At 37.2% G+C, this 26,296-nt stretch overlaps 1 protein-coding gene across 1 annotated transcript in view; it reads right to left on the minus strand.

The window, feature by feature from the left end:
- Positions 1-26,296, minus strand: part of MTHFD1L (methylenetetrahydrofolate dehydrogenase (NADP+ dependent) 1 like) — a 122,509-nt gene that overhangs the window by 94,987 nt on the left and 1,226 nt on the right. The window contains exons 2-8 of the mRNA XM_026705657.2: positions 25,772-25,856; positions 24,627-24,677; positions 24,480-24,533; positions 21,250-21,374; positions 19,329-19,429; positions 16,844-16,983; positions 4,956-5,067 (exon numbers count right to left, since the gene is read on the minus strand). Coding sequence (XP_026561442.2) covers positions 4,956-5,067; positions 16,844-16,983; positions 19,329-19,429; positions 21,250-21,374; positions 24,480-24,533; positions 24,627-24,677; positions 25,772-25,856 — 668 coding nt within the window. The remainder of the gene's footprint in view (positions 1-4,955; positions 5,068-16,843; positions 16,984-19,328; positions 19,430-21,249; positions 21,375-24,479; positions 24,534-24,626; positions 24,678-25,771; positions 25,857-26,296) is intronic.

Here is a 26,296-nt window from a genome sequence, read left to right on the forward strand (position 1 = left end):
ACTTGGCTGACAAGTTTTTTTCAGCCACCTAACAGTGACAATAAACCGTTAGGTGCTGACAAACTCACATAAAGTTTGTCATAAAGATTTGCATAATTTAATCCTGCAGAGATGATTGGGAAGAATCAGGAGATGCTTATAGACTTAGAAGCAAATTATGCCTTCTGTCAGCACTTCAGAATCACCTCCCCAGTATAGGTAGCCCTCACTTAACAATTGATTGCTTAGCAACCATTCAAAGTTATGATGGAACTCCCCCTCAAAAAAAGGGGGGGGCTACTTAAGGCCCAGTTTTGGAGTTTTGATAGCTGCCCATATCTCCACAGTCACATGGCTGCATTCTGGGTGGCTTGGCAATTGGCTCAACTTTACGGCTGGTTGTAGGGCCCCCTGATCATGAAACTACAATTTATAATGCTTTTTTGCTGGTCTCTGATCTTTTCTGTCAGTTTGCGGTAATAATGTCCATAGGAATACACTTGCATCTATTGATAATTATGGCTTTTGCTTAATAGCTTATGGCCATCATGATTTACAACAGGAATTCCAGGCTTCATAAATCAAGGACTATCGGTACCTGGCTTCTCCTGCTACTAAAAGCACTAATAAAAACAGAAACGGTACAACTGTTGCTAACATGTTCTGAAGGACTGCAGTGACATATTGTGTGACACGCTTTTTCTGAATGCTTTGCACAGCTGCACTAAATACCATTCCTGTAATATGAGTACTTTCTGTGCTTTTACAATTTTTCCCTCCTGCCACCTTAACAGTTACAATTAAATTGGAAGTTTTTAGAGGGTCTCTGAAGGAAAAGAAATCCTCTCATCCATCGGCCTCATCCAAATTCTCATCACTACCAGCAAGACTTTTACTTGGAAGAGTAACCCAATAATCTCCCCAGCCTTTTCCAAATCTGTTGGATTAAAACTCAATTGGATTATAACTCCTGTCTGTCATCGGGTTGGACTGTCCCCAGCAAGTTTAAAAAAAAAGTTACGGTGTTGCTTGGAAGCCTCCTTACAAAAAGGATAAATAGTGCAACTTTCATCAGGGGGACAAATATTTTTGGATAAAGGAATTATTTCCAGTGTTGTCATTAAATAATTTAAAATATGCCATAGCGCAGATATATTTTCCTTTCTTTTTGCCATGTAGTAATTCAATAGCTGAGCACTATCTAGTTTACCTGTAAAATACGTAGATGATACATTGAACTATTTGCTTGCCACACATATGGAATGTGTGTGTGTGTGTGTGTGTGTGTGTCTTCAAGATTTCTTTGCTTTGCATCTTTCAGCTGTCATAAGTAACGGGGAAGGAGGGGTGAAATAGTTATGGGAAGCAAACTGGAGCCAGGAGAGAATAAACTGTATAAGGTGTGTGTGGGGGGGGAGTTTCTTGTTTATTCTTCTGCAGCTCTTTATCAAAATAGGCCAAGGCCAGCGGACAGATGCCTCATCACCACCTGAAGCTGCCCACATGACATTACATACAAATTTTAATTGGATGGACAGTTTGAACTATTGTGGGTGGGAACGTTGCCATCCCTTTGTATGTGTGATTTATGTGCTCATTTTCTCAGATTCAGAATTCCTTTGATGCTACCACTTGATTTCCAGTAAAATATATCTTTTCTCTAATTAACAGAGTCTTAGTGTTTCTTTCTTGGATTTTGAATGGAGCACCAGCTGACAGTGTGTGTGTGTGTATATACACACAAACACACGCGAACTGCTTTGTAACTAATGAAGTCAGCTAGTCAACCTTCAGGTACACCTGTATCGTGACAGAGGAAAATGCAAAATATCATGCAGTTCACCTTTGCCTAATATAAAATCTACTATCTCCAAAGACCAATTCAGCTGCATGCAACAGGAATTAAATGTGTATAGCAAGGCCAAGCTTCATTTATCCAGGCATAAATGACTAAATTGCTGGGGGATAAACTTGCATTTCTCAGCTTGCAAACTATTTCATGGGGCTGATGTAAATGAAATATGTTTTGTAAATATAAACAAAATATTGTTAAAACACAAAAACTGTCCAGATAAATAATTGTGCTCATTTTTATTCTTATGTATTTTGCTTGTACTGCAAGTAAAGAAATGTGTAAGATACAGGTACTCCTCGAACACAACTGAGCCCAAAATTCCTGTTGCTAAGTGAGACAATTGTTTAAGGGAGTTTTGCCCCATTTTACGACCTTTCTTGCCACAGTTTTTAAGTGAATTGCTGCAATTGTTAAAATAGTAACAGATAGTATTGATTTTGCTTGTCAGGTCACAAAAAAGATATGAAAGGATAGAAAAACTCACTTAATAACTGTCTCACTTAGCAACAGAAATTTTGGGGTCAATTGTGATTATAAGTCGAAGACTACCTGCATTTTAAGACCCTGGGACACTGCAACCATCCTAAATATGAGTCAGTTGCCAAGCACCTGAATGTTGATCACATGATTATGGGGATGGGACAATAGTTGTAAGTGTGAAAAATGGTCATGTTACTTTTTCCAGTGCTGTTGTAACTTCAAATGGTCACTAAACAAACTGTTGTAAGTTGGCAACCAGTTGTATGTAGAATGGTTCTGAGTCAGCTTTCCTGCCTGCTTTGTCCTACTGATAGCTCAATTTAATTAAGCCACAATGGATCATATAAACTAGTATAAACTGAAGTGGTCAGAAGTCCTCTTTGTTCTGCCTCAGGATCTTCAAGTTGTATTTACAATTATGGAAATAAAATATCCATATACATTTTTTTTAAATGGTGGAAAGACATAAATGCAAGTATATAGCTTTTTCCTGTCTCCCTCCTTAAGCCGGGAATATGCAAGAAGAAACATACTTATCTGTTTCACTTCACTTCTGGCCACCATCCCACTGTTACATCTTCCCAGGCCTCTTCAAGTTTGGAAATATGAAGTTGTGATTCAGTGAAACTTGTTGTCATGAAATTTAATTGAAAACTGGCAAATTTAATATTGAAAAAAAAATGACACAACTTCATATTTAGAAGAAACTAGAAAGATGCTTCCTTGAGTATCCTTGCATGCTCCAAGCATCTTTTTTAAACCTTTGAATTCAAAACCATGCACAACCATAGAAGCCCCTAGCTTCATCTGTTGTTGTTTTTAATTCTGTATAACTTGCAATGCAACTTAAATATCATTGGATCACAATTCGTTTAAGTTTTGACAACAAAGTCATAAAGGAGCCATGAAGAAGATTATAGCTTGAACACTAAACACTCAAGAAAGGGGGGCGGGGGGATCAAACAGCTTTCACTGTGTTCACACTTTGTTCTTCAAGATCAATCTTCTGGAAAATGTCAATTTAGATTAGAAGTGGAGAATGTTTTGCTGGAAGTTAAAACTGTGTCTACCCTAGCCATAAATCAATGACTGTCACAATGAAACCATGCTAGGATCTCAGCCAGAACAATAAGAAACAAAAGAAGCCAAATTTGATTCTTTTCTCCCCTTTGCTTAAACTTCTGTGCTTCTTCAGATTATTTGATTTGGCTTCGTATAACTGTTTTTATCAGTTGAGAGATAACATGTAGTTGAGTTTCAGAATTTACCCTGATTGGAAACTGGAGCGGCCGATTTGATGCCAGGAGTAACAGAGTGGAGCATTCTTCTAGCTGACAGTATGAATGGAGTCCATTGAAAAATATTGTGTCTGAAGGCATGAGGAGACTTTATCTGTAGCATCTCATTCCTTTACACTTGCAAGCTATGCTGTTCCATGGAAAGATACTGTGCTCTGAATTAAGTTTCTCTTCCCATTTAACATTTTTATTAAGATAAAATTAGATACAAAATACAAAAGTAAATAGGAGAACGGTGGGAGGAAGAGGGGGAAGAGAAGTGAAGAAGAGTAGAGAGAAAAAGAAACAGAAACATTTGACTTCTGACTCTTTCTGTTGCAGTAAAATAAGGCGTTAACATCAAATCACAACTTTGTGGTTTTTTTCCTAATAATATAAACAAGCCATTTCTATAAAGATCTAGCAATCTAATTGGTAAAACCCAAAATCAAAATTTCATTCTTTTCCACTACAAGCACAAAGTTCAGAAGCGGTCTCCATGTGGAAATAAAATTATATTCTTTTCTTTAATCAAAATAGTCAATTTGCCATTTCAGCCACCTCCATCAACTTCTTCAACCATTCGTCCATGGCAGGAATGAAAGTGTCCTTCCACTTTTGTGAATACAATAGTCTTGCTGCTGTCAACATATATAGTAACAAAGTTCCAAATTTTTCTCCAGGTCTTTTCCCATGAATTAAGTTTCTCCATCATACAGTGGCTCAACAATATGTGACAGTGCAGGTCATTATTATTATACCTACTGTTCTAATTTTGTCCTGCCTTTTTTATATACAAGGTAGCAAACATATCTAATACGCTTCCCGCCTATTTTCTACACAACAACCATCCTGTGAGTTGGGTTGGGCTGAGAGAGAGTGACTGGCCCAAAGTCACCCTGCTGGCTTTCATATCTTAGGGAGGCCTAGAACTCACAATCCCCTGGTTTCTAGGTCAGCACCTTAACTTGTATACCAAACTGGCTATATATTATGACACTGAAAAATGGAAAATCTATCAACTATTATCCTGGAGGCTCAGAGTTCAACACATCAATTAATGCCCAGAGAGAGAAAGAAAAAAAAGAGAGACAGAAGAAACATAGGCACTAATGGCTCTATGCAACAGCCAGCAAGAATAATTAGTCAGGGATGCCAGTAAAGTGAAGGCCTCCTGAAGTAATGCTAAATTAGGACTGTTCATAGGATTTATCAGTATCAGTCAAAGGAAGATTAATCTTTCTGCCCTTTATTTTAAATGTCAAGATATAAGAGCATCCTTTTTTGTCATTAAGAAATTAATTCCTGCAAGTTTTAAGCTTTAGCACCCATTTAATGTACTTCACATCTCCACCGAAACTCACCCCCAAAAGTGCCTTGTGAACAATCCACCGTAGTGATATCAGGATTTTTCAAAGCCACTGAGATCTCTTTAGGTTTGGTACTGCCCACGACCATCATATCAGCATCACGAAGCTAAGATGGATAAAAGAACATACACTTGATTGTATGAGATATATCTGGAAAGACAAAGTGCTGAACTGTGTTTAATCAGCTTTAATCAGAAAATACATAATTTAGAAATGAATATGCATATATGTGTTGTATATGTATAAACTAAGCAACCTCATAAACCATGGTTGAAAATTTATTTTAAAAAGTCACAACAGCATACACTTTACTTAATTATCCTATCTCCTTCCTCAAACTACTGAACGTACAACAATCTTGGGGAAAAGGATAAATAAGAGCCAATAGCTATCAGCTGTCTTTCCAAATCTAAATACTGCTGAAAGTTTTCTTTTATAAATGAATAAAAAAATCTGTTAAACACAGTGGACAAATCTGGGTGCCTTGCTAAATTATATTTTAGTATTATATGAACTTAGATCTAATATAAACTTAGATTTCAACTATGATTTTGGTTATTTATTTGGGAAAGGAATGGGGCATAGCAAATGCCTCAGAAGCGAGATAACCTGCACTGATCTCAATGGATTCTGGCTTGAATACAGTGGCAAGAAAGAAAAAGAGCAGCCTAACAGTACATTCCCAATCAAAAAGCAAAAAGAGATACACTTAATCTTTTAATTCGGGACAAGGTCTTGCTGAAATAAACTTGTGTTTGAAATGTGTCTACAAGGTAGACCAGACTAAAACACCAATGCCATGTAGGCCAGGCATTACTTTTATTGTAAACTTTGGAGTAACAGGATCATGCAAGTCTAAATGTGCTTCCTCCCTCCTTTCCTTGATCTTTATCTGAGATAGGGAAGGGCTTGTCTGATATTATATATTTTCTCTATTTATTTCTTGGCCCAGGCTCAAGCCTCACTTATCTGACTGTCCCTTGGTAGCAGTTTTTCCTCCTGTCCCTTCAAGGCTTCTCTCCATATAATGTCAACAAGGTGGGGTTTTGCACAATTTTCTGATGAGAGTAAGCTCCACAAGGTGGAGATTATCATAGGCAAGTGTCAGCCTTTTGAGGCACATTAGGAAAGACCCACATGAACTCCATTTGTATTGTAGGCTTATATTAACAGAATCTTTCAAGTACATCTGTCTCCCCTTATCTTTATAGCCCAACAACCTAGGAAGGGTCCCTTCTGAGATGTTTGCTATGCCCCGATCCCTTTCATGAGCCCAGCTGCTTCTTATATGAGCATCCACCTAGACTGTGGTTCTTCTTCCTGTCTGCCAAGGTCATTCCCACATACCATTACAAGATCTGTCATGTGTCTGTACCCAATGTGTACAATGTGGAGCAGAGGTGGTCAATATGACTTTTGTAGATGACTAGAGGAGTAGACTAAAATCTGATGAACCGTTGCCTCATATATTCTAGGGCTATACCAGGTAGAACTTTAAAAGTAATGAGCAGTATTTGGATTGGGCTTGGAAACTTACGGGCAATCCATATATCAAATTTAATTTGTGCTATTTTACACTGGTAGATATGTCCCACCTTAAGCCTAACTGCTGCTTTTTAAAAACAGCTGCAACTTACAGAAAATCTCCAGAGGCAGACCTGGATAGCGATAAGGACATGGGTTATTGAATCAGGGCAAGTTATAGGGTCATCTTGTTTCTGAAAGTTTAAGAGCTATAATACAAATACCATCAATCACATTGTAGGTCTGTTTTCCTATGATACCGGCATTTAGAATGATATTAGGATCATTCTGAATTTTACTATTGTATTTTATTATGTTATTTCAATATATTTTCGGTTATTTGAAATTTAATAAGCAAATCCTCTTTTTCATTAATGAAAGGTGAGGAGAGCCTAGGCTTTATTAATCAGCTTGCTTTGTCCAAGGTGCATTAATATTACAACAAACTACTAAGAAATTCAATCAACAATAATTAAAATTAGTTTGGCAGGACTTGCTCTTTATAAATTAATACTGATCGCTAGTCAATACTAACAGTGTGATATTTTTGTGCAATCTGCCTGTCAGGTACTTAATCTTGAGACAATACATCACAGCATCCTGACACAGAAGAGAATATGGCTTGGTTGTTTGCTTGCAGGCATTTCATTACCCAACTAGGTAACATGTTCAGTGGATAATGAGCATCTGCAAGCAAACAACGGAGCGCAGAGAGCATTAAGAATGCTACAATACACTATCCCAACTACACAAAGAGGTGGAGTAGAGCAACCTGTCTCAATGTCTGATTCACCTTGTAAACAGTGTACATTTCACATTACAAAGAATCTCTCATAGACTAAGCAAGGATGAAAACTAAATAAATAATCAAACCGATTTCCTTGCAAATGCACCCTATGGTTTCCAATTAGTTCGTAGAGCCAACACAAAACACATGCTATTTATAATTGAAACCAAATGAGATAAAAAGTCTGACAGAAGTGTGAACACTCATCCAAAGGACAACTAGTTACATATTGTAAAATGTTTTAAAATCCATTAATGAGATCAGACTGCAAAGAATGAATTAAAAAATCATGTGAAACAATTGCTTAATCAATTCTTATGAGTGGGGAAAGATTCCTTATGCTCATTCTCATGGGAATTAATAGCATTTTCTTCCAGCAAACTGGACAAGATTAAATCCAATAAAAACTCTGAATCTTTAGTTCATAGCATTACACAACTTCAGTGAGAATTATGCTAGAAGATTATATTATCTTTGAAGACCCTCCCATTCCCAGAAAGAACATAAAATGTTAAATCAACACAAATTCACGCACCAGTATCCAGTATGTTCTAATCAAGACACCATATTACTGAGAACTACATAAAAATTGCATTCCTCTACAGTTGACATTAATTTCTTAATGTGACATCATAAACTTCAGGATGAAATAATTACAATTTTTAAAAATATGATGTTTTTCACTAAGACAAATGGTAGGTTTCTAATGAAATAAAGAAATCAGGTATTAAAAACAGTAAGAATTAGTGGGATTTTTAAAGATCCACTTTCAGCTGCTAGTTATTGAAGTAAAGGCTACGGCCAGGGCTGTTTTTGAAACTATGGGGAAATGGCAATTTGTCCAAGTGCCACAGTTCCTGGAAAAATCAGGATCAACACAGTCATATAATATGGTTACTATCCTGATTTGCTAATTTAGGAACTGTAGGTTCCCAATCAGGTGTAACTACCGGTTTGGTGATTATGTTTTGCGCGTGTAAAAAATCATAAGCTGTGTTGCCCAGACAGCTGAAAAGTGTTGCGCGTGGGTGCGCAGTGTTTGAAAAGTCTCTTTTTTCCTGCTTTTCCAACCTCAGTTGTGCCACACAGGGCAGCTGAGGTTGAAAAAGCAGAAAATAAAGGACAGGTAAGAGCCCGGGTAGGCGGGTGGGCCAAAACAGCAGCAGACACAGAACTGGTTCGGTGTCTGCTGCTCTTCAAAGCTACCGGTTCTATAGAGCCGGGCAGAACCGTTAGTATCCTACCCTTGTTCCCAATTCAGTTCAATATTGAAGTTTAAACCTGTAAAACCCTGTAAAGAAGGGCTGTCAAACTCAAGGCCTGGGGGCCAGATCCGGCCTGTGGGGTGCTTAGATCTGGCCTGTGGGGCTGGCCTGGAAACAGCAAAGGCCCAGCCCGCAGTGTCTCTGCCAACAAAAATGGAGCTGCATGTGGCCGTCCCAAGCTCCGTTTTTGCTGGCAGAGGGTTGCAAAAATGGAGCTCCCAAGGGCCATGGGCGGCACTCCCAAGCTCTCTTTTTGTTGGCAGATGGTTACAAGAGGCCATCGCACCTGAAAACGGAGCTCACAAGGGCTGCGGGCGACATTCCCAAGCTCCATCTTCACTGGCAGAGGGTTGCAGGAGGCAGTCACAGCCAAAAACAGAGCTCAGGAGACTGTTTTCACTGGCAGAGCGCTCAGGCCACCATAGGCGCCCTGACACAAGTGATGTCGAGCTGACAACGCCCCCTCCGCCCCCCCCCCCAAGATCAAACACAACCCTGATGCGGCCCTCAGTGAAACTGAGTTTGTAATTTCTGCTGTAAAGCTTGACACTTAGGCATTTAACATTTCAGTGCAGATATGTGTCAATGTCTTTTGATATTGGTAACTTTTGAATGACAAAGGGGAAAGAGATCCCAAACAATGTTTCTGAGTTGTGGTCCCATATTGTGGAATGGCTTCCCTCTTGAAGTTGGGCCAGAACCTGATTGTGGCCTCCCAGAAGTTACTGAAGACCAAATATTATCAGAGGGGATCTGGTGAGTGAGCTGACAGCACCGCACCTATTTGTATTATATCAGCACTTGATTAATTTATTATGATTTTATGTTTTGCTGTTTTTATGTTTTAGGAAGTGATCCACCTGGAGTCTTTATGGAGTATGGAGATACTGTATAAAAGTACAATCAATCAATATATCTATATTTTTCAACTCAAGGAATAATAACTTTTTCCCCATGTTTGCATATCACACACAGGTGTTTCCTCTGTTCGTAACAGGACAAGAGTGCTTGTTTCAAAACTGGGAACATTATTATAGTGGGATATCCAACAGTGACTTTGTGCTAATGAGAATTACTTCCACTCAAGCAAGGCAGGACACCCAGTTATTGCTGCCCTGTTAATTCCACGAGTCATCAAGAAATGCTTACTCTTGTTCTCATCACATTGACAGCCACAATGTGTCTGTCCCTGCTGTCTAAGTCCTTATTCAGTTCCACATCAATTGGCTGACATAGGATGATATGAAGCTGATTTGGGAATTATGATTCGGGAGCCTCTCCCACCAGATATCCTACAGATGTGAAGACACTGTTGACTGGGGATTCTGGGACTTGCAGTCCCCATATATTTGAAGGTTACTAGACTGGAAGTTTTGACTATATTTGAAGACAAATGTTGATCTTTATATTAAAGAGACATGTACATGAAAACTAAAAGAAATGTAGATTTAAGTATGAATCTCAAAACCAAAATTCACACTATCGCAGGGATTTGCAATAGTATTTCACAATGGTTTTATTTTTCCTTTAAGGTGGCCAAAGGTAAGATAAAGGAGTCGCTGTGGATTTTACTCTGCTAGTTGTTGTTGACTACAGGGGGCGGTGCTCATTTTCGTTTCAAGGCCATGGAGCCAGTATTGTCCAAAGACATTTCCATGGTCATGTGGCCAGAATGATATCACAAAGTGCTGTTACCTTCCTACCAAAGTGGTCCTATTCATCTACTCGCATTTCCATGCTTTCAAACTGCTAAGTGAGCAGGAACTAGGAATGGGAACTCACCCCATTGTGTGGCATTCGGGTCTTGAACCTGGGCTGCAGGCTTTCCAGCCTAAAAGCCCAGTGTCTTAACCACTGAGCCACTGCACCACCTTTAATGTGGGCAAATTTCCCTATAACAAAGTAGTACAAAAAGGAGAGAGGATTAATTTTTTTTCTACACTATTTTCATATTAGTAAATCCTATCCCTGAAAAGTGAATTCCAATAAATAAATTCCAATGGATGCTTACTAAACAACCTTATTTAAATATATGTTTTTTTCTTCTTTTTTTTAAAAAAATCATTTTTTATTTTATGGAAGCAACAGAAATTACCTTTTCTGATCATTCATCTCTATAGAAAAGGTCTCACAAGTTCCTCATCAAGCCAGCTCAAATGTAGAGCTTGACATGTTTAACATTAATAGTGTTTTGCTCACAATCATGAGAAGAAACCAAGTGGAGATTAAGATCAAAGGCTATTTATGGTGATACATAAACTGCAACCTGAATTGGGAAGAAATTTGTAGCACTCACTGAGAACTTGGATGTTTCCCTTTTTCCTGGTAGTCTCCCATCTAATATGTGCTTCTTTATACCTACGAGTGTTGAACTCAAGCACCTTAAAGGACAATATGAAAATTTTTCATGATGTGGAATCTTTTGTTTCTCATGATGTGGAACCAGTTTATTCTTTTAGAAATTCTGTCATTGTAATTGCATTATAACAATTCAAAGTGCAATTATTCACATTTTTTCTCAATTTATGTAAAACATTCACATGGACCTTTGGTGATTCAAGTGCTCTGAGATTCATGCAGTCTTTTCTAGAAATGATGGGCTATATCAGGTATCTCCAAACTTGGTAACTTTGAGACTTGTGGACCAACTCCCAGAATTCCTCAGCCAGCATAGCTGAGTTGAAGTCCACAAGTCTTAAAGTTGCCAAGTTTGGAGACCTCTGGGCTATATTAAGAGAATGGCACTATTCCAGCATCCGAGGTTGTATTCAGCAGGTTCTGACCAGTTCTGGAGAACTGGTAGCGGAAATTTTGAGTAATTCGGAGAACTGATGAATACCACCTCTGACTGGCCCTGCCCCCATCTATTCTCTGCCTCCCGCGTCCCAGCTGATCAGCTGGGTCTTCTTTTGTTGCCCTGCACAGGAGAACGGAGCTGAAAAGCTGGTTAGTGGGATGGGGAGGGAATGGGATTTTGCAGTAACCTTCCCCCAGGAGTCGGGGAGGGAATGGAGATTTTAAAGTATCCCTTCTCTGCCATGGCCACAGAACCGGTAGTAAAAATTTTTGAATCCCACCACTGTCCAGCATGCCAAAAAGCTGCACTGAATAATTTGGAATGCATGACAATAATTTGCATTTAAGGTCAAAGAATATATGATTTGATTTGCACTCAACTTCAGCACATGAATTCAATTTTGATTAATTTTAAATTTCTCTAGCTACTGTCTAGACATCAAAGAATTTTAATGTGTAAGTATCCTTCAAAAGATTTTTCAGGCAACAAATTAGATTTTACTATTATGACCATATTTTCTTGAAAAAAAAAAAGATAAATCTAAAAAGAGGGGCCAATCTGAGTTTTATCAAGATAAAATTTGTTTATGTTTATAACTTTGCGTTATAAAGAAAAAAACCAAGAGAAAAATCAAGAAAATAATTAAATTAGATAAATCTAAAGGACAGCTTTCTGAAGCAAAGGACTGTCCTGTCCTGTATGGTCACGGTAATTTTAAAGGACAAAGTTTCTAATTTAATTGGTAGATCACAGGCCTACAACTATTTTTCCAGGGTTATCCTAAAAACGGGCAATATTTACATGGGTATATGCAGGGGTGGGATTCTACCAGTTCGGACTGGTTTTATAGAACCGGTTGTTAGATTATGCAAAGTTCAGAGACCCGGCAAATCATGCTCCTGGCTAGCCCCACCCCTCTCCGCCCAGTCGGTCCTTTTGCATATTTCTTTTTTTTTCTTCCCGACATCAGCTGTGCCGGGATCCTTCTCACTGTCTTACTGCTTCACCTAGCAGACTTCCCTGAGGCCCAGGAGGCAAAAAAAAAAAGGAGTGTGCGGGGGGAGGGCTGCTGCTGCAAAAAAGCCACGCCCACCTAGTCACATTGCCACACCTACCTAGCCACGCCCACAGAACTGGTAGTAAAAATATTTGTATGCCACCCCTGAGTACATGTGGAGATGGAAATTAATTAATGAGAATTATTTCAAGCACAGAGGGTTCTAGTTGACATAACATAAAGAATCATTACAAGAAGGTGTGCCTACTGCATGCAGGAGTAATTAAACCCAGTCTACTTGCAGTCTCTTTAGCATCATGTTTTTATCAAAATCCCTGAATTTTTTTTTTTCTCCCTTCTCCCAGGGTCAGAAGTCCACCATGGGAAGCAATAAACCCATTCTGCTATATTCAAACACATGACTCATAAAAATGCTATTCACATTTTATCAGATATAATTTAGATTTGTTTTGCATTACTCTCCTTTTGGGCTGATACTAAAACTATTATTGTAATGATTTTGCAAATCAAAAAATGTATCAATATTTCTTTGTAAAGAATTTGAATTTCTCAAGTTTGGAGCAGAGCCAAGAAGATAGACTTGCTTTGCTAGATTTAAAATCCTGGATTGCAGACATTTTTTACTTTCAGCTTTTAAACGGACTCTTTATCAAGACAGTAGTAATACTGGTCAATAGGAACCTGTATGAGCAAAAAATATTTTATATTAATTGAATCACCGTTATAGACTTACTAAGATGTCTGTGTATTCCTCAACTTACAACCATGTGTTTAGTGACTGCTTGAAATTACAACAGTATTGGAAAAAGTGATATGATCATTTTTTACACTTACAACTGTTGCAGGAATCCCCAGGGTCATGTGATCAAAATTTAGACACTTGGCAACTGACTCATATTTATGACGGTTGCAGTGTCCCAGGGTAAGGTGATCACTTTTGGCAACCTTCTGCCAAGTAAAATCAAGGGAAAAGCCAGATTCATTTAAGAACCATGTTACTAACTTAACAACGGCAGTGAGTTACTTAACAACTGTGGCAAGTAAAATGGGGCAAAACTGACTTAACTACTTGCTTAGCAATGGAAATTTTTGGCTTAATTGTGGTTGTAGGTTGAGGACTATCTTACATGTAGGTGTGTGTGTGTGTGTGTGTGTGTGTGTGTGTGTGTATGGCATTCAGCTTTGTTTGGGTATTTTCCCATGTCATTATAGTTGTGCTTTAAACGTTGTATCAACGTTTCGGCAGAATCTCATCTGCCATCATCAGGCTTCTGAAGCCTGATGATGGCAGATGAGATTCTGCCAAAACGTGCTACAACTTTAAAAGTACAATTACAATGACGTGGGAAAATACCAAACAAAGCTATATATATATATACCCGTGAAAACTTAAGAAAATTATATATATATATATATATATATATATATATATATATATATATATATATATATATATATATACACACACACACACACATACATACATACATATATATATATATATATAATTTTGTTTTCTATTTTAGTTTCTTTGCTTTGGGAAGTTTCTTATACATACTGTTTTGCATTTCAGGAATTTCTTTTTTGTTAATTGTACATTACTGTAATAAAATAAAATTTATCATTTTATTATCATTGCACAATTATCAAAATAAATATCTAAGTACAATGTGATGCCACGAAAAGTAAATAAGTCAGGACAGTTGCCAGAATTTTAAAATTTATGGAGGCTGTTTCGACAAAAATTATGCTCTCCTGAATTTTCATATATAAAATGATACGGTAACAGCAGCTGTAAAAACAGAATCTTTCCAATGGAGACATATCTTAGCATCACAGCTGTTCAGTTTAGGGAAAACATATTTTATAATTTCAATTATGAACTCGAAATAGAAAAAGATCAGCCACCTTACTTGACTTGGCTGCCACCTTCTGGAAATCTGTGGAATACTGGAAGCTGGATTCTGACCAAGCCAGAGAAATTTCAATGCTTATTTTGCATTACGGTATGCCAGAATTTGCAGTCAATATCCTTGAATCAGTTGCTAAAGGCAAAACTTTAAAAAAAGCCCATTATGACAAAGATTTTCTTGGCTTCATCATCACTGACACTTCCTTTGGTTCTGTTGCCAATGAATTGAAAATCAACATCAACATCAACAAGGGGATTCATTTGGTGCCTCTGGGAAGGTATTTCAACATATTTGATTGATAGACTATGACAGCGACAATGAACAAAAATTGGCAAGTACAATGCAGCTTATGCCAGGCAAGTAGTGAATAGATCAGATTTTTCTCCTCAATAGAGGGAACGGTAATCAGACTCTCGTCTGAAAAATCAAACTCAAGGATGAATGAGGAGTTGAAATAGCATCTCAAAAAGTACCCTCCCTTGTTTGGGGAGAGTAAAAATGAGGGATGGGAAAGATACTTTCAACTTGCAAGATTCTTACAATTCTAGCTTTGTAATAATAACAGAGTTAGTATTCATTGCCATGCTTCTTGTCTGGACTCCATCAAAAGGTTAAGAGTAAGATAAATGTATGAATAAAATAAATTTTTGGTTGATTTCGAAAAAGGATGTGGAGACTTGCGGAAATATGGAATTGAAGACTGATTGCTGAGTGTCAGATGAGCAGTTTATGAAAGAAACAAGGCATGTAGGGGAATAAGATAAATGCTTTGTGAATGGCTCAACATGAAATAGAAAGACAAGGATGCTCATAATGGGGAATACCCCAGGCTGTTTGTGTTGTCTGTTCCTGGCCACTAGACCCAGTGTATTGCTTGTAATGTGTATTATCCCGTATAGGCCTGCTTACTCTCTTGTAATCCCTTCTTCTCCAATAAATGTAAATAGAAAGATTAATTCCCTTCTTGTTCATTATCCAGGCAGGTGTGAAACTGATTAATCTTGTCAGTTTCAAGCTGGTTACTCCAGTGCTCAGGGGATGAGCTGGGAATGAGGAAAAGGAAATGTGGTCACGTGATTTCCCATTTACAACTGCTTTGCTCAGTGATGAAGTTGCCAGTCCCAATTGTGGTTGCTAAAGGAGGACTGCCTGTATATAGGAAGATATACATAAAAGGTTGGAAAATAGAGTACATATGTGAATCAGTATACTTTGCTGGAATATCCACTAATGATGTGGGAAAAGATAGAGAAATTTTAATATAATATGTGTGGATGTCTATTGAAAGCTAGTGGCATATGCACCAACAGAAACCTAGTGGTATTTAAACTAAATGTCTTGTGTGCAAGAGTGAGGTTTTTCCTCTTTTGGTATGTGAAATGAAAGCGGGTTATTTAAGAAGCGGGTCTGCTTAGAAAAAGAGAAAATCAAGAATGAATGTGGATCGAATACAAAAGTCACTGACCAGTATAAACATAGCACACTGAAGGATTTTTGATCTTATAAAGATAATGAATCAGGATCTAATTACAAAATAAATACACAATTGAAATATATATAATGAGATCAAGAGGAAAATTATGAAAGTTGTATTTAGTTGGAGCTGATGAGTTCCTTAAAAAGAGAAATGAAAACTGAAGAAACAAAAAGCAATCTATCAAGCAATGCATGGATGTCACGGAAGAAAGGATGGTTTAGTTGTGATTCCTTTTTTCCTTTACTTCCATTGAAATACTACTTTTTCCTTTTCTGTGTTTTGCATAACATTGCTTCTCCAATAGTATTGTGGATGTGGATGTAAAGTGAAATATAAAGCATTTTATGGAGCGCTTAAATTAAATTTGATAGATTATAGAGTTTGGGGCATTTCTAAAAAGTGTGAGAAGCTGGGAATGTCTAGAATCAATGATTTTAGATGGGTTCCATTGCTGACAGGATTCCCACCCCACATCCCCAAAAAACAGGTACTTTAATGTAAGAGGCTTTTTTGGTAACTTATATGTACTCCACTTGCCTTCCTAGCTAGAAAGAGAGCAAAGACAGCAACCTAGCCTTGCTCTCACTTTGAACAGAATGTCACACCCAAGAAAGATGTTACATTTTTTTGCAAACAATAATTTAATAGCTTTAGTCCTTTTCTATATAGCAGTTTGGTCCTTTTCTATATAGCAGTTTCACACTCTAGTGCTAAAAGAATACAATATATGCAATCAAACATGCATTTGATTGTTCATATGTTGTCTTGAACACTAAGTAAAGAAAGAGCATGATTGGAAGAAAGACAGAGTGGTACAGTGCAGTGAATTTTGCAATCTATAATTGATGAATTGACTGCAATATGTGCACTCAACCAAATGGAACTTATTAAAAATGTTTAAAAACTGGGACAGTGAAATGTGGGCCCAGCTAGAAAATCTAGAGATGAAGTAATGTACACTTCGCTTAGATTTCTTTACATTACATTTTTTTTGAAAGAATGAATGCTTTTGTGACATATTCAAAATTATGAATGATCTGTAATAATGACAAGATAGCGAACAAACTAGAGAGAAAAGTATTACAACCTTGATATATTTACCATTGTCTGGAGTTGTTTCATGTTCCATGACAAGCTCATAGTCATGACCCCTTTTCTTTGAAGAAGACACTGCAAGGAAACTTCCAAAGGTCCTTGGACGCCCAAAAGTAATATTTTTTTCCCATCTAGGGTAGTACATGCTAAAAGCAAAAGATAACAGTTGTTCTCATTATCTACAGTAACAGCAAATTACTAGAAAAACAAAATGAAACAAAACATATTAAAATGGGAGCTTAGTGTTCCTAAACTGATAAAAAAGCTGGACACAGAGCACACTGATTAAGTTTGAGAGACTGAGAGACTAAAAGTAGGTTTTTATGCACAGTTATGAAAAAAACGTTGTTTTGGTGTGAATAGCAGAAATATTAATGACAACTTTGACAACATTAATGAAATACAGTTTGGTGTAGTAATTTAAAGGGCTGGCCAAGAAACCAGGGACTGTTGAGTTCTAGGCTTCCCTTAGGGCATAAAAGCCGGCAGGGTGACTTTGGACCAGTCACTCTCTCTCAGTCCAGTCCCAACTCACAGGGTTGATATAATGGGAAAAATAGAAGGAAGAAGTATTATACAAGTTCACCTCCTTGAATTACATATATATATTTAGAAGTGAAATAAAAATATAATACTATGCTCCATTAAAAATAATACACATTTAATGTTGCTTGTTTAGTCACGTTAATTGCATCCAGTGCCAAACAGATACATGTGGTATTCCATTTTTTTTAAATTTACAATTACAATTTCTTACTTCTATACTCTCTATTAAAGTCTCAGAAGTCTTGGTGATTTAAGGTTATTCTGTATCACACCTTTTCATACCCTATAATGTCATCTTGTTCATTCATTCACCTACTTCAGGGGTTCCCAGCCCACTACTGAGCTGTGGTCTATTTGGAACCGGCCCCCGCAAGCGGTGGGATGGCATGCACCTGCATGCAGTTCGATTTGTATAAACAACAGGCCAGCGCGCATGCACACATGTGTGTGTGCAGCTCAACTTGAACAAGTCAAGGTACACATGCGTGCCAGCCCATTGCTCCCACAATTTGAGAAATGCATGTGCACATGTGCACTTACTGCTCATGTGGCCAAGTTCCCTTCTCCCCTCCCCCTGTCAGGCTGGCAAGCCATAAAGATTGAGAACCTCCAATCTATTCCACACACAAACACATACAGCTCATTTTGAGGTGCAGGGCATTCAGAAGTTTGGTTCTTCCTTTCTCACTGTAGCATCACCCAAGCATGAATCTGCATCTTTAACATTAGAGATCTGCAGTACTTGAAAAAGTGCTTTAAAACCAACATGGCTAAAATAGGACTTTGAGCTAAGTGCCAGCAAAGTTCAATAAGATGCTTTTAGAGTATATGGAAATGCTATTCTCCTTAATTCAAACCTGTATTTCCTTGGAATTGCACAGCTACCTCATGAGCCCAGGAAAACATACAGCTTTTTTATTAGGTGCCACTAGGTGAGGTTTGTATGTGCACCTATGCCCGCTCTAAAGTATCTTTTTGGCTTCAAATATGAAATGCTATAGTAACTCTGATGATCACGGTATATGAAAAGTCAAAAATATAATCAGACATTCTTAATTCTCTGCCAATTTTTAATAGCCTATTATGTGTAAACTCACATGTGGCTCAGATGCTGAATGAAGAACTCTATTGTGCAGAAGTAAATAAGCAGGAAAAAAAATTGTGTATATTTATGCATGAAGCACTTTTCTGCTATTCATTAGTCCCATTAATTTTAACAAATGGCACCAGCTTTTCAGACTTCCGTGGAAATCTGAAAAATGTTCGATGACATTAAGAAACAGCAAACAGCTTCTTCAGATCATGTCTGAGACATGCATACACCTAAATATTGTACCTTGTCAGTGATTATTTCAATGATCATGAATAAACTTACAAACTTACAACCCACAATTTATTAGTAGTGGAGATTGTGCAGGAAATAGAATAGAATAGCATACTTTATTGGTCAAGTGTGATTGGACACACAATTTGTCTTGGTGTAAATACTCTCAGTACAAATAATGGAAAGAAATAATGGAAAGCTCACAGGCAAACCAATAAGGAAAGGAGGATTGGGCAATTTATTTCTTCTTTTTATATGTTCTTTTTCTGTTTGTCAGTATTGTAAAAGGAAGGTAGAAGCAACAGCTTTCTCCTCCTTTTTATCTGAATAGCATCAACATTTTATGCCCATTAACAGTTCAGTACAAATAAGCGGCCTAGCAGAAACCACTGCCAATTCCATTGAAAATGAGCATTGCAATCAGTAGAACAGTAGATTTGTACCATTTATTTTAGTAAATAATACTGATTCTGATTCAGCTGAATAGTGAATTTGCAAGACTGGCTAGTTATTTAGAAAAGTTGTCACTGAGAAGTTGTATTTCATTCAGGCAGGTCAAACATGAATCAAGACAAGCCAAGAATAGTAACCTGAGGTAATAAATATAATTTACTGTTGTACCTTGCTTTTCCAGAAGTTTGATCACTGCTCTGGCAGTAGGGGGAACCACACATTCACATATGTCTCCATGCACTAATCTTGCCAAATTAAAATCTGTTATTCTGTAACAAAAATAAGAGATTTAGGTAAGAAAATGCAAGCAAAAGAGTTGGTGTTATTTTTAAAAGAAAAACCATGATACAAGGACAATGCAAAGGATTCGGTAACAAGCTGATCTTTTTTATTAGCATGTGGATGCTTAGAACTTAGTCCAGCTCTGCTCAGCATGATCCCACATATTTCTAAACCAGGGGTGGACTTCAAAAATTTTAGCAAAAGGTTCTCTGCCTGGTTGCTGGATGGGCGTAGCCATGGTGGGCGTGGCCTAGTTGGCCTTCCGCATCACGGTGCGGGGGTGTTTTTGTTCTACCCGGGTTTCGGAGGCTTTCCTCGAGCCTCCAGGTGGGTGAAAACGGCCTCCCCAGGCTCCAGAGGCTCTCCTGAAGCTGGAAACAGGCCCATTTGCGGCCTTCCCGAACTTCCAGAAGGCCCAATTTTTGCCCTCCCTGAGGCTCCGCGCACACCCTGCATCCAAAACGGGCCACGTGGGGACTCCTGGGAGGGGAGGAGCAAGGTGGGTGGGGCCAGCCAGGAGTGGGATTTGGGCGGTGGTGGGATTCAAATTTTTTTACTACCGGTTCTGTGGCCGTGGCTTGGTGGGAGTGGCAGGGGAAGGACACTGTAAAATCTCCAGTCAGAGGTGGTATTTGCCAGTTCTCCGAACTATTCAAAATTTCTGCTACCGGTTCTCCAGAACTGGTCAGAACCTGTTGAATATCACCTCTGGATTTGGGGGTTCTCTGAACTGCACAGAATCTTTGCTAGAGGCTCTCCTGAACCCCTGCAAACCCCCAGTAGCCCACCCCTGTCCTAAACCATGAAGTCTTAGATTGCCTACCCTTGGTCTGCTGATGTTAAAAAAACGTTCTCTCAGTGAATCATTTCAATATCTGAACGTATCTTATTTGTGTCTTCTGTCCTTCATTCTCCCTGTCCCTCCCACCCCTAGTTCCAATGGCCCAGGCAATTAGTCTGAATACAATTTGGAGGGAAAAAAGTAGGAGTGGTAAATCAGGCCTAAAACCTGGAAACTAAAAATTGCACCCCAACACCTGCAAGCGACCACTAACTCCTTTATTTTACCTCTGGGTTCTCTAACCAGCATTTTGGCTCTTTTTGTGGAACCTTTCTTAGGTTCCAATTTCTACCTCTTAAAACTACTCCCCGCTCCCCAACTGCAGCCCAGTCCACTTTTTAAGTACAGCAGTGTATATGCTGGTCAAAGTCTAGTGAGGTCCCTCATGATCTAAATTCACTTCTGTAAATCACTGAATAAGCAAGTTATTCCCAGTGTTCTTCAGAAGGAGCCATGGCCTATATCTCTTAAAAGCAGCTGTGAAGCTCTTAATCCCCTTGTCACAATGCTACCTATGTTTCCACACCCGTTTTGCTTGGCCTGAAGAAGATGGGAATGAAGAATATCCCTGAAACATCTAGATACAGCTGAGAGAAATCTGTTATTTGTTTGTATATTAGATATATCTGAGTTGTTTTTATTGTTTAAATAATTGGCTTTTGTCATTACAGTTTAGCAGTATAGACACATTTCAGCAGCTTGGAATAGGATAAAAGACTTTAAGAAGGGCCTTAAAAACAACATCTGATATCTTTGAACACCCTCTTTTGTGGGTTTGTAGAATGCCAAGGTCATGTTCTAACCAACATGATTTACAGAATAGCTTTATATTTAATTTCAGAAAACTACTAGCTTATTTTTCTTGCTCATCTGTTCTTAGGAAGTATGAAATCCATATGGTTGCACAACTTTTTTAAAGATGTAAAATCCAGATCTGCTCACCGAAATTTACTAAGTTTAACTTACCCATTCACATCTTTCTCTGGTTTCACAGCATTCAATATTTTGCTTGTGTATGATTCTCTACAAAGGCGGAGGAGAAGGCCATGAATTCTAGGATCCTCGTTGAGTTTTTCAATTTCACCTATGACCTAAAAGGTAAAAGAAGGTTAACAAAGCCAAATTTTAAAAGAGCCATGCTACCAATAAAAATATTATCATATATAAAGTTATTGAAAGTTTAAAATATTAAGAAGCTGCTTAGTGGCAAATGCTCTTTCACTTGCAAAAATACACTCAGAATTATGATCATTTGTTTTAAAAAATCATTATGGTCCTGTTGTACTTATGTCATTTATAGCAGTTACATGAACTATATCATTCCAATGTACAACTGAGGAATGGTGCTCCACGATAAAGGAACCGTATGAAAATGAGGTTACATGAAAGCAGATCAAGGAGGTGTGTGGGAGTCAGATATCAGTACAAAGCTTGAATCTGCAGCAATCCACAAGTTCAGACAGTCAACAGAAAGAGCAGTCATAGCAGGGCTGCACAAGTACTGTCAGCAACATTTATTCTATTCAGTAAAAAGAAGGCAACAAAGATAAAATCATAATTGCAGCATGGAAAAAGTCCAACACATCAGATAAATGAATGAATATTGTACAGGAAATCTGGACAACATCTTTCACTGAAAAATCCACAGGTCATGAACAAACTTGCAGACCACAACAATACTAGACCTCTGCAAAAATAATAGGATGCACGTTTTTCCCCTTTACCCATTCAGCTTACTGTCCTTCCCTAAATATTCTTTAATGGAGTATAGTAAGGGAGGACATTATAAGAACATGAAGAAAGTAGCTGTTTGTTTTTTAAGGACTCAGTATCTACAAAATGGAAGAGGAGTTACAGGTGAAACTCGAAAAATTAGCATATCATGCAAAAGTTCATTTATTTCAGTAATGCAACTTAAAAGTTTTAAGTTTCATTACTGAAATATATGAACTTTTGCACGATATTCTAATTTTTTCGAGTTTCACCTGTATGTGTAAAAATGTATATCAATCAATATTTTCTTCCCATAAGCGTCAGCCTGGGAAATCCACATGGCAAAAAAACAGCAAGTTGTGTTTTCTTACTTGTGTCCTCCAGCAACTTGCATTCCCATGGCATTCAAATACACCATATTTACTACTTGTTAGTGTGTGTGTATGTAGGTGTGCACACATACTCATAAATACATCCTGGGTAAGTTTATGATTCTTCATGATTGTCTGGACATGCCCATGCAGTTTTCCTGCCGAGGTGTTTCCGAAGTGGCTTGCCACTGCCTGCTTCCTAGGTCAGAGAGAGTGGAAGTGGCCCAAGGTCACCCAGCTGGCTTTGTGCCTAAAGCAGGACTAGAACTTACAGTCTCTAGCTTGCTTTCTAGGCTCCTGCCTTGAGCATTACACCAAACTGGCTCTTTGTCACCAGTATTGGGGGCAATTAAAAAACATTAAGACTTGACATTATTAATAACCATATTCTCCATATTCTCAACTTACTTTCATTTTTCAACTTCTCAGAACGGAACGCGGGGGGAATAAAGGTATTTTAGAGAACTATAAGTAAACAGGCAAAAATACATTTGAGCTAACCTACAAAGCTAGTGACAGCATTCAGATGACCATGGCAAATCCTGATAAAAGCTAATAGGTTGGATATGGCAAGTATAAGGGTATGTGGGAACAATCAGATAAGGAGGGTAAGCCCATAGCTACATAACAGAGAGTGAAACAAAAATAAAAAGGATTCTCCCTAATTTATCAGGCTATAAAAAGAGATGGTGAGAGATTTCAAGTTTCAAACTTGTATGATTCTGTTAGCATGACAATAAAATAGAATTAGGTCATCTGCTTATGTTTCTTTCTGATCTACCTGGTAAGGCTGACAGCAAGCCTTTGTGAAAGAATAGCATAGTAATTTGATGAAAGCACTCTGAAAGAAGGCACCAATAAATTACTTCTAGATTACCATCGTGGGTATGTCCATGTGGGTACCAGAAATAAAGCTTACCTCAAAAGAGAGCTTATATTTTCATTGCACTGTGCCAACTTGCCAGATCTGAAAACTTTGATCAAGTTTTGTGGGTAAACTTGCCAGAACATGTAATTAAGCTTCAGATGCACTTATTAATTTATGTCTAGTTTAATTTGAGGGATTGAAACATGAAAATAATCCTGTGTTGGCAGAAATCATAGCATAACCTTAGGGGAAAACGTTACAACATTAATAATCAATATATATATATATTTTTTTTGAATCCTGCAGGAAACTCTGTGCTTGGTATTAATATAATTTTTCATATGTGTCAGCTATGATTCACATTCAATTCTCAATAATATGTTCGTTCATAAATCCACATATTTGTTAAAATATATAAAATTATGTATACATTTGTACACAAAAGCAAGTCCCACTACATTTTATGGCTTATTCCCAGATAACTGGATATAACATTATAGCTTTAACTTCTTTTTAAAATTCTGTTGATTTACTGGTTGATTATAAGCTTGGATCAGATAATTTCCATATCTAATAGAGAAATGTTTATCTTTTCAGGTGTAGCTTTTGATATCTTTTGAAAAGCTACATTTAAGAAAAATAACTATTTGTGCATAGAAATGTTTCTTTTTGCACAAAGGAATCTTTGAATTTATGCCACACCGACAGTTTTTGTTGTTGCTCATTTTGTAGTCATGCCATTGTAAAACCAGTACATATAAATTACATAAAATGGAGCATGAGATCACTGGAGTGATAACTCTGAAAAGAATTCCACAAATAGTAGTGAGCTGAAAACTTTTTTATTTGATCATTGGAACATTTCACATTCAACAGTTATTGGATTATGATTGGTAAAGTACCTTCTGATAGCAATGTAGATATAAATAAACAACTGTACCAGTTTTTATTTGGATAGAACTAAAAATGTCATATTTAAATATCTCAATGAGATTTTATTTGGACTGAATGTGTTTATGAACTAAGCAATTGCAATTACAATATACATACACAAGTAATACTATTTTACTCACTAACTTAATTAAATCCCATAGCTTTTCAAAAAATAGAGTAAACTTGCATAGGATTGAGATAATTATTTCTAAGATTATATTAATGAATGGCATCCAGTGATTTCCAAGATATCAAAGATTTAATCCAACAATACAAAATATGTAAATAAGTAGAATTTTAAAAATGTTTACCTCATTTTCAGTACTGTCATGGGGAAGACAAATATGAACAATATCCACACCAATCTACAAAAGGAAAAATTGATTTCAAATAAATTCAACCATCTTTCAATACTTAAATTGTTTTTAGTGAGGAATTTTTTTTCTTCATATTTTTACCTCTTTAGCAACGTTTCTGATAATTTCTTGTCCCAAATAATCATCACCAACCTTGAATATAAATAGAAAAGGAATATAAAATTGTAATAGGCTAAATAAAATATTCTAAAAAATGCAATGGTCTGCAAGTCATAACTGAAGTAAAAGTGGCAAGAAATCACAGATTTGAAATTGAGTATATGATTAATTGAACTGAATAGAAAATGCTTGTATTCCACAACTAACATATAAGAAGCAAATTTAGGGTGGATTATCAAATATCTTTCACAAGATCCATGATATGGAATTGCTTTACAAATTTTTGAAATTATTTTAGCAAAATCTGACCTTTTTGTATTCTTGCAGGAGTACAAAAAGCAAAACAGATAGAAATGGAAACACAGTAGCATAATTTTCAGCACAGCAAAAACAAAAAACAAACAAAAAGAAAAGCCTAGGACCCTGTGTAGGAATATTCTAGCATTTTGACTCTCCTAGGTATACGGGGAAATTTTATTGCAACAAATATGGCATTATGCATACATGGTGGTTTCTTAAGCAGAAGATGAAACAGCACAATAAGAAATTGTAGTGTAGTGCAGCTTTTCACTCTTGACTCCATAAAGATGTGTTGGATTTCAACTCTTACAGCTCCAAGGCTGTATAAACAATGGAGGGCAATAGACTGCCTGCCACTGGCATAAACCAGTGGAGCATTTGTATTAAGTTGTTCCAATCCCCCTTTTCAACTTGTCTGGTATGCCATACTGAGTTATGTTCTGAAGCAGCATCCAAAATTCAGACCTGTTTTTTAGGAGGGCTACAAAGGACGGGATATCACCAGATCCAACACCACGTGATTCTTATTGAGAGATAATGGAAATGTAACCTCATCTGAAATTTGATTGCAATATATTACATCCACCTATTAAGGAAATGTAAGAATATATTATTCTTACCAGCTATCTGTGCAACATGCAACAGAAACTCTTACAAAATCTATCTCAACTTTCCAGTTATCACACAGATTTTAATGCCACTGTATATTTATAGATTTCATCAGCAGTTAGAGTCATGAATATTACGACTCCATAATATTCCTTTCTTCCACAAAATACAGTCCACTTTTGAAACACAAATCCTGCAGGGTTTATTTTTTGTCTTACCTGTATAACAGAAAGTGTTGGCTTAAATTTAGGGTGTTCTTGCTTCAGTAAATACAGGGCTTTTCTTGAGGTTTCAATGATTTCTCTTGAAATAATAATAATAAATGTATTAATGGGTAATATTTTTAACCATTATATATTGACTGGGCATAACATCACCATCCACAATAAGCCTCAAGTTGCATCATCAGACAACAAACTTCATAAACTAATAATCCGTAAGAGTTTTTGTTCATTTTTGTTTGCCCTTTGTAATTTTTTGGCGAGCGCTGTTTATCAGGCACCTTCTAGGTCAACTTTTAGTAAGTAAGAGAGAGATGTTTAATTTGAAGAAAATATTTCAAAAAGAATTAGCAAGATAAAGTACAAATCTGTAAAAATCTTCCCTATTTATTGTTGTCAGTTTCTATGTCATGTAGCCTTGATGCTCCATATTTTTTGATGCTGCCTGACAAGAAACCTTTGGTTTTTAAAAGTACGTCTTTCCCAAATCATAACTGCCTTACAATGCAATGCAATGCAATG

This window comes from Pseudonaja textilis, chromosome 1, assembly GCF_049901715.1.
Source record: "Pseudonaja textilis isolate UNSWEBS1 chromosome 1, rPseTex1.2, whole genome shotgun sequence".
Classification (NCBI taxonomy): domain Eukaryota; kingdom Metazoa; phylum Chordata; class Lepidosauria; order Squamata; family Elapidae; genus Pseudonaja; species Pseudonaja textilis.